This window comes from Megalops cyprinoides, chromosome 2 (assembly GCF_013368585.1).
Source record: "Megalops cyprinoides isolate fMegCyp1 chromosome 2, fMegCyp1.pri, whole genome shotgun sequence".
NCBI classification, from domain to species: domain Eukaryota; kingdom Metazoa; phylum Chordata; class Actinopteri; order Elopiformes; family Megalopidae; genus Megalops; species Megalops cyprinoides.
This window is the reverse complement of record NC_050584.1, coordinates 9,577,948-9,587,430: the sequence shown is the minus strand read 5'-3', so window position 1 is coordinate 9,587,430 and position 9,483 is coordinate 9,577,948. Positions and strand designations below refer to the sequence as shown.

The 9,483-nt window shown below is 37.2% G+C and overlaps 1 protein-coding gene across 2 annotated transcripts in view; it reads right to left on the bottom strand.

Moving 5' to 3' along the window:
• Window positions 1-2,671: 2,671 nt before the first annotated feature.
• scn5lab (sodium channel, voltage gated, type V-like, alpha b) overlaps window positions 2,672-9,483 on the bottom strand; it is a 112,044-nt gene continuing 105,232 nt past the window's right edge. For both annotated transcript variants that reach the window (XM_036522610.1, XM_036522609.1), the window contains 6 exons: window positions 6,982-7,254; window positions 5,841-5,894; window positions 5,305-5,446; window positions 5,026-5,126; window positions 4,334-4,604; window positions 2,672-3,906 (listed from right to left, as the gene is read on the bottom strand). In XM_036522610.1, the coding sequence (XP_036378503.1) occupies window positions 2,672-3,906; window positions 4,334-4,604; window positions 5,026-5,126; window positions 5,305-5,446; window positions 5,841-5,894; window positions 6,982-7,254 (2,076 nt within the window). The remainder of the gene's footprint in view (window positions 3,907-4,333; window positions 4,605-5,025; window positions 5,127-5,304; window positions 5,447-5,840; window positions 5,895-6,981; window positions 7,255-9,483) is intronic.

Here is a 9,483-nt window from a genome sequence, read left to right as displayed (position 1 = left end):
CGTTCCCTGTAACTGCTGCCGTTATTAGACATATTAACTAAATATTACCATGGCTTTTGTGAGGCAATGAGGATTATTTGCATTGCATGTCTATATATTAAAATGACACACCAATTTTGTGAAGGTCCAGGTCATTCATTTTGTCAAAGTCCTGTGAAAAAAAACATATATATATATATATATATATATATATATATATATATATATAAATACATATATATATATATATATATATATATATAAATAAAAAATGAAAGTAATAAGAATAAGTGTAGTTACATAACTTTGCAAAAGCTGGGACATCATTGGTTTAAAATGAGTGTTTATGTGCATGAAACTGAGGTATTGCATTATGTGCTAAAACATGTAATACCAAAGGAGCAAAAGGCCAAGTTACATGAAAAACCAGAGTTTTAAAATGGTGATGAAGATCATAGGAGCTAGTACACTGAGTAATGTGAGTTTCCTCAAAAAGTATCCTTAAGGAATTCCCTTTGTTATAATCATTAACAATTTGACAAGAATTATATTTTAAATCATTTACATCTTTTAAATACATATGTATGTAAATGATTTAATTTCATTTGTTTCTATAATAGTTTTATTTTGAAATGACAGACCCAAATAAATAAATAAATAAATACATAAATAAATAAACATGGAGTTAAGAAGGTCCAAATCTGGACCTTTACAAGTATGAAACATAGATGTATCTTATTTTGTAATAATCTCATTGTAATTTCACACTGAAGAAATGATAATAATAAAAAACGTAATCATTTTTATGCTTCCCTTGATATTACTGACCTAAACTAATTCGACTTTATAAACACAGTACCTTGACCTTTTAATGTTACAAAAACAGTTCTTGTTTACATGTTCTACATACATTTTCCTTGTTATTTTCATTTGGTATTTTGAAAATATGTTAGATTAATGAGTTATTTCTCATAGTAGGTTACTGTCACACAGATAGTGGTGAAAAAGTAAAACATAAAGATGGTGTACACTGCCATATAGCATATGTTATCCAGTGCAAAAGATAATAATAAACGCTTTGTGAGTTCCACAGTAAATTATTTTTGTGATTGAGCAACTTCTCTAAAGAAGACAAGAGTTCATTTATTAGATAGATCGGTGGGGGTAAACTGGTCTGAATTATGGGTGAAAAATCCCCATGGCAATCTCTCTGTGCTTCCTTTTGAGTTGGTAGAGATACATAGGAATCTGTTTTTTTTTTTTTAAATACAGTGATCCACCACGCAATCCAACAGATTGTTACAAAAAATCCACATACTGGACATGTTGTTAACACAGAAGGGAGTAATTCTAGCCCCATCTATGGCATCCATTAACAACTGAGTAAACCCTCCAAAATATTGTAGAAACAAGACAGGGAGCGCCGAGGCACACTCTGGAGCTATTGCTACTGAATACAGCCCTTCAACAGACTCGCAGGTACGACTTTGAAAACAAAAGTGGAACAATTGCAAAATCTAACCATTAAAACCAGAAGTGAGAGTATTGGTTATGAAGATATGGTGAAAATAGTGACGTTCCACAGAGATCAAATCAAAGCAGCACAGAATTTGACACTTTTTCTTTGACAAAAATCATATATCCTTAAAACTCTACCACATTATTGCTAAACATGGTGTGTGCAAGACAAAGTAGAAACTGTATTTAATCGGCCATTTTTCTTCTAAAAATGGTCTTGAAGCCTACCGTCTGTATAGAATATACATGCAAAACAGTCAAACAGATAAATAAGAAAATAAACAAACCTGACTATTCTGCTCCCACTGCCTGTTATTTGTGACATAAGCTGGCAGTGGCCTTTATTTTTTATTCTTTTATATTAGGGAAGAAGTCTGCTCCTGTCAGGTTTTTACCATAAAAACATAATTGACGTTTGATTGTCATTTGCTCACCTTACTTATAGCACTGTCACGCTTTGCTGCAGACTACTGACGGAGAAATGGACACATTAGGCATAAACCTGCATGTAAACTCAAAGTGTAATGATGCCAAGAGATAGCTAATAGTACAGTGTTTTTATTTTAAAAGTTTAAATTTGTCAGTTTATTATTATGTTACAGTGTGGTAATATTCCCTTTCATCGCTAGCTACTTCAGTTGAAAGGTATTGTTTGTACATAGAAAAATATCAAATATTATAATAATCATACTCCTATGAAAGACTGATAATGTACACAAGTGTTTATACTTTCCTACCAGAATTATATTAATTTTGCTGTAATCTCTGTTATAATTTAAATGCTGTACGTTCTCATAAGGAATCACACCAATATAAGTAAGACCTTTAATGAATGCATACAGTCAGGCATATTTTTCAAATATTGATAAAATGTATTCCTTTCACTCTAATAAAAGATTATTACATCAGTGATATAATCGTTGTGACCCTGCACAGGTCATTCATGCATATAATTGTGAAGCACAGTTGACGTAAGCAGGGTCAAAGCGTCGTCTATGTGATTTACACTTTCCCTTTGTGTATTCCAACAAAGCTTATACCAAAAAATATATATATATATTCCTATGAAACCTTGTGGCTTTGATGCACAACCACGTGTATATCAAGACAGAGTCAGTGTTGTTTGAGCTATGTTACATTCGGTAAACAAAGTATAGCAATTTCCTAAGCAGTGTTACAGAAATGTCTCCCGGTCTCTGTCAGGGGGAGGAAAGGGTTCACTCAGGTCTGTGTTCCTGGAGTCAGGTATTAGAACTTGGAAAAGGTCACTAGTAGCCCTAGTCACGCTGTCGTAAGATGGCGGGGAGGATGTGGAAGATAGCGTCTCCATAATCTCCATCTCAGGTCCATAGTTCTCCTTGATCATGGATGCAATAAGCCCCTCCTTCTCTGGGGCATCATCTGCCTCAAGCGAACCGTCCATGTTGATCTGACGGTACAGGAAGGAGGCCTGCTTCACCTGGCGCCGCACCAGGTGTCTCCTGTATGCCCTCTGGATGATGATAGCTGACACGTCCTCTTGCTTGCGTCGGAGCGTGGTGGTGATGGGCTCGTAGGAGATTTTAGAGGGGTTGGCCATCATGAACTTCTCCTCCATCTGCTGCTTTAGAGCATCCATCTCCCCCGACTCTCCCAAGACCCTTTTGGTGAAAGCAAATAAAATATCCAGGCAGTGAATTTTGTCCCCGCTGACCATGGGCAGGTCCATGGAGATGAGCTTGATTTTGTTAGGCTTGGCGATGCGCAGGGGCTCCGACAGGGTGTCCGCAAAGTCTGACAGCTTGGAGTACTCAATGAACTGGGTGGCCTCCGGGTCAAACTTTTCCCACACCTCATAGAACATCTCAAAGTCGTCCTCGCTCAGCGGCTCCGTGCTCTCCTCTGTGGCCACACTGAAGTTCTCCAGGATGATGGCTATGTACATGTTCACAACAATGAGAAATGATATTATGATGTAGGTCACGAAGAATGTGATGCCCACGGAGGGGTTCCCGCAGTTCCCCCTAGCGCTGGTGCCTGTGTGAGGGATTGTGGGATTGCATTCCTCTGGGGAATTGTTCAGGATGGGGCTCAGCAGGCTGTCCCACCCAGCTGATGTGGTGATCTGGAAGAGGCAGATCATGCTGTTTCCAAACGTCTCAAAGTTGAACATGTCATCAATCCCGCCCTGTTTCTTCACATAGGCAAAGTTGGCCATGCCAAAGATGGCATAGATAAACATCACAAGAAAAAGCAGGAGGCCTATGTTGAACAAGGCAGGGAGGGACATCATTAAGGCAAAGAGTAAAGTTCTGATTCCTTTGGCTCCACGTATAAGTCGAAGGACTCGTCCTATCCTCGCAAGTCGGATGACTCGAAACAGAGTTGGCGACACAAAGTATTTTTCTATAATGTCTGCAAGAACAATACCTGCAAAGAAAAGAATTACTATGTCAGCAACCAAAAATGTTGAATGCGAAATCAAATTCACTCAGTCTGAGTGCTAACTGAAGAAAGCATGGTGAAAATTAAATATTCGCTGAGAGCTTACTAGAGATACTTTAGGCTACTTATATGAGTACAAGTAAAATACAACTGATTATAAATGATGTCAGTTAGGTGTATTTGGAGAGTTTTTCTTTTTAAATTGACGGCTAAATGTGATATCAGTCAAGGAAACCGTATCAGCTGTAACAGAGCTCCAAGATGAAATTATGTATTGGTTAACAACAATAATAATAATGACTTACAGTGTGATGTTCATTGAATGCATCATCAGAGCGACAATCCTCAGGATTTCAGATTTATGAGAGAGGATGTCTGCATATGAAGTTTTGAAAAACTGCTTTTTACATACCCACAATGGAAAGGATTACCACCACAAAGTCAAAGATGTTCCAGCCAATGGTGAAGAAGTAGCAACGGAGGGCAGTGATCTTGATGAGGCATTCAGTTGAAAAGATGACAATGAATGCTAGGTTGATGTTGTTCAGGATGGACTCCATGCTGCGCGGCTGCTCGTCTGTCTCCACCATCATGGTTATCATGTTTAGGATGATGAGCACCATGATGATGATGTCAAAGGCTTGCTTTGACACCAAGTCGAAGAAGAATCCCTGCACAGGATTCTAGACGGTTGGAAAGAGATTGCTGTTAACAGACACACTTTTGAACACAATCAGTGTAACACAATCCAAATGTGGGATCCAACCATTATCTAACACAAGTGTGGAACTCCCTACCTATTTGAAATTAATTATGGGAAAATATTGTTTCTTTTAATGTAGCTAGCCTTTATGGGAAAACTCATATATATCATCTCCAGCTCCAGCTCAAACCTACAACAAGCCTATTGTGAAATGGAGTAAGGCTGTTGCAACATGAATTGATGAAATCATCACCTGGTAAAATTATCACTATTTGCCAAATATGTAATAATTAAGCATTAACAGCAAAATTATATTTCTCACTGAATATGAATTGATTTCAAAACATCAATAACCTTCAGACAGTTAGAATGACATACATATCTCTTATATCTATACCTACCACTGGCCTGGGAATAGGTTTCTGGGGCTTTTTGGATCCAAGCTTCTTCATGGCATTGTAATATTTTTTCTGCTCTTCTGTCATGAAGATATCCTGTCCACCTAAGTACAAAAATATCCCTCAACATTATTTTGGGCAGCAAAAGTAGCACGAGAAGCATGAGTTCAATAGAGCAATGCAGTTAAAATGTTTCATATGTGTTCCAGTTGTTCCATTTTTTAAATAATTAAGCTACAAAAATAACAGATTGCTTAAAATTCCACTGAATGACTGGGATACTTATCTTTCTTTTTTGCTGGTTGAAATTGTCAATGATCACTCCAATGAAGAGATTCAAGGTGAAGAATGACCCAAAGATGATAAAGATCACAAAGTACAGGTACATGTAGAGGTTGATTTCCTTGATGGGCTGCTCCTCCATCTATTTCATTGGGGACAAAGATCATCCACATCAGCAAATCAGACATTAAATTCACCTTTTACACCTTTTACTTTGTAGTAATCAATGGATGCCTGGTCTCATTCACCAGAAAGAGTACAAATACGATATGTAATGCAAAGAGTCTGTCTGTCTGTCTGTCTGTCTGTCTCTGTTTGCATTTCATATGCTATTTAAAAATTATATTTAGTCTTCTGTAAAATAATTCTGTAAAATATCTATTAAACACATTATAAAAATATTCTGTAAAATATAAACTAATTTCAATTAAATTAGAATAAATGTGATTAAATGTATTAATAAGCTTACACCTCACATGCATATATTTATAAAGATATTTTTCCAGAGTTAAGAAATCACACATCACTGTACTTACAGCACGTGAGTCCACAGCAGCATACATGATTTCCATCCAGCCTTTAAAAGTGGCCTTAAGACATGAGAAACAGATTCAGAATTTGTTTCTAAATTACATCCAGTTTCTTTAAAAATGGATATAAACATTACATACTTCACTGTAGAGTGGTGTTTGACTGACTTAATAGTTTGCCTTGTGAGAATTCAGAGTTGGTAAGAATTGGTAAGTAATGGTATTGGTAAGTTGGTAAGTAATGATAGAATGAAAAGAAAAAAAAAAACATTCATAAAATGTGTTACGCTGTATGCATTTTATGTGACTATTATTTTTACTGAAGACATGACCTTTTTTGCTAATAATTAATTTTTTGGAGATTCTAATAAAGATTTTGAGTCTATAGTCGCCAGAGGATTATATTAATGGAACTAGAGCTGTGTATTGATATCTGCATCGGGCTGAATAGCACTGTAGTGCTAACAATGTCCTCTGATTTTCTCAAATTTTCTCAGGCAATGAAAGTCAGTCATAAAGAAAAAGACAAACAGGGAAAAATGAAGACAGAAGATTTTCAAGTTTTACGTAATTTTCATATTTTTCGTATAATGTAGACCATTATGCTAAGGATGTCAAAATTAATCAATGGATGAATGTAGAAAATATTAAAACTCTTCTCTGACATAAAGACTGGAAATGGCATATATGGGCTTCCTCACAATGAATTATTTTTATAGTATAAAAGGAAAAAGTGAATGAAAGAGGAGGATTACTTTAAGACAAGCAAGTGCTTATCCACAGAAATCACAACAGTTGGCCTTTTGCCTTGGTTACCGGTAATTACAGGCTTTTGTGAATGACTGGGGGCAGACTATTTCTAGATGCAAATGAAAGGTTTGTATTGAGTGAAGTCAGAAGAAGGTGATGGAACAGAGCTAAGTGACTTGTTGCTAGGCTACTGCACCCACTAAGTTACATTGGAGAGCGAATGCCAGGAGTCTGGCAGAGCAAAAATTTTTTGTAATGGGCATGTCACCACTAAAAATAAAGTTCTACTTAGTTGGTGATCAATTTTGGCTTTTGAAAAATGTGAGCAGTAAAAAAAACAACATGTATTAGTACAAAAAAGCTCAAACCGCACAGGAAAAAGAGATGTTGAACTCACAACTTGCAAGAGCGCAAGGTAGCCAGCTCCCACGTTGTCGAAGTTGACCTTCACCTTGGTCCAGTAGAACTGCGTATCATTCATTGCCACGCACTCGGACTTGTTGTTGATCAGGCTGGCGTTGTACACATACCCGGTTCTGTTGACACACCTGCCAAACTTTCCCGCAAAGAGGTTCACTCCCATGATGCTGAAAATCAGCCAGAAGATGAGACAGACCAGCAGAACGTTCATGATGGAGGGTATGGCGCCAATCAAGGCGTTCACCACCACCTGTTGCCGCGAAAACAAAACAAACAGCATGTCAACCTCTTACTCCTTGCCTGCTGTAGTAATTATATTGGTATTACAGACAGTTAAATGTGCATACAGTATGCATTCTAATACATAATTAACCTTTAATTAAACTCAAATAGCATTTATGAATATAAAACACAAAGTAAATATAAAACGGTATATACCATGACTGCACTGTGGTTTTATTTCACTGTACTGTGAAACAATCTGCTAGTGTTAACAGAAATCTTCACTCATCAGTTAGTCAGTGTGTGGGTGAGGTAGGATATGACTGGAACATAACTCTGAACACATGAATGCAATGAACAAAGGTGTCGAAGAACACAGACTGACATCATCACCATCAACTGAGGCCTAACGTGAAACAAACACTGTTTTGTAACCCTGACCTTTGCCTAAACTACGAAGCCTTGTTTATTGTCTGGCAATGGCAAATAATAGCAGGAATTTCTGTGATTCAGCCATTGTCAAAAATATTTTTGTATGGAGACTTTCAGTAGTTTCTATTTTTGAGCTGACAACTCAGCATTATTGTATACACACGGCTGTACAAAAATCACCCCACGTAAAGGCATTTGTCAAAGAAAGACATATAATGATAAAGAGTAACTTTCACTAACCAGACATCACTAAGACTGGCTTGGACTACTTTGACGGTGTTTTCTTCTACAAATTCAATGAGAGCTGCTTCGAATGAGGGAGTCAGTAAAACCTCACAGCTATGCTGACATGGGGCCTCTCTGTTTGATTATTCAGTAACTCCGGGTACTCTGGGTATTGTGTCGCCTGTGGGCCTTGGGCATTCTGTCACTGCAGTTGTATCTCAAAGAAATCTCAGCACCTTCCACTCCCTCAATCTGCTCTGCTCTCAAAAGTGGAGGCAGCCATTTTAAAGAGCATCAGAGCAACATCAGAGCCCCTTTGCCACATTTAAAGGGTAAAACAGGCATGCACTGGACCTCAGCTTTAAATCTGGAGAGAATGTAAACTATATTTACTGAAACCGTGCTTTGTTATTTTTAATTGAGGAACTCAGTTCCAACAGACATTCAGCAGCTTATGGAGAAACACACGTATTTATGCATTTTTTTTATTTCATATTAATTGTAGACGTAGGAAAGAATATTTGAGAATATCTCATGGTCCTCCACCAGTAAGCTACAGGTTTGAGAGCAGAATGTGAATTTTAAGCACTCCTTGAGAAATCATTGGGTTATGTTCCAATCAGGCCATAGTTTTTGATTGAATAAAATGTATTAACTGTGGAAGTAAAAGGTCTCAGAAGAGTGTACCGTTATGTGCCTTTGAAAACAGAGATTCCAGATGGAATTCCAGAGGTTTATACATGAAAAGAGCATGATTGTAGTAGATATGCATGTAACTACTATAAGTAGTGCTGAAAAAAAAATGTAGGGTGATGCAATCAGTGTTGAAAAAGATGTAATTGCAATTAAATGAACATTAATACTCAATGGAATTGGGTTTTGGAAAAGGTGATGTTCAGTCCTGCTCTACATCACAGCTACATTCCCATAAAGGTGTTCCACTGCAAGAAGAGAATCCACTCATCTCCTGCAATGGCACACAGTGCAGGTGCATAATACTGCTAGGTGTTGCTCAGAGATCTTATCTTTGGATTTGTGCAGATGCAGTGCTTCTTCCCTATAAAGAGAATCTATCAGTGCTGAAAATAAAAATCAAATTTCACTGTCAGATGGCCATCATGTTCTGGGGAAAGTTAGAAGTTTTAATACTGGTAGGGAGAGTTAAGGATTCCTGTATGAAAGTCAATAAACTGAGACAGCAGTGGGAATTTCTCTGGTTTAGGCAGGTCAGCCCTTCAATATGAACAGAATCATGTGCTTTTATCAGGGCATGGTGCTGAAAAGTTGATTAAATCAAGCTTGATCCAACTGTATATCCAACTGTACTTACTGTATTCACTTTTGTAAGTCGCTTTGGATAAAAGCGTCTGCTAAATAAATAAATGTAAATGTAAAATGTAAATCGTTATGAAGATAAAGCCTGGCCATAAATTAGTTCTGCATTGCTAATTTGGTGTGGTCAGAGCCAAAGTGTAGATAGGGCTATATACACTTGAGGAGTAACAAGAATTATGCAAAAAATATAGATTTTTAATGCATTTGTGTAACATAAGCCAAAGTCTGATTGGAAAACCATTTCAAGCACCATCTGACAAACTGT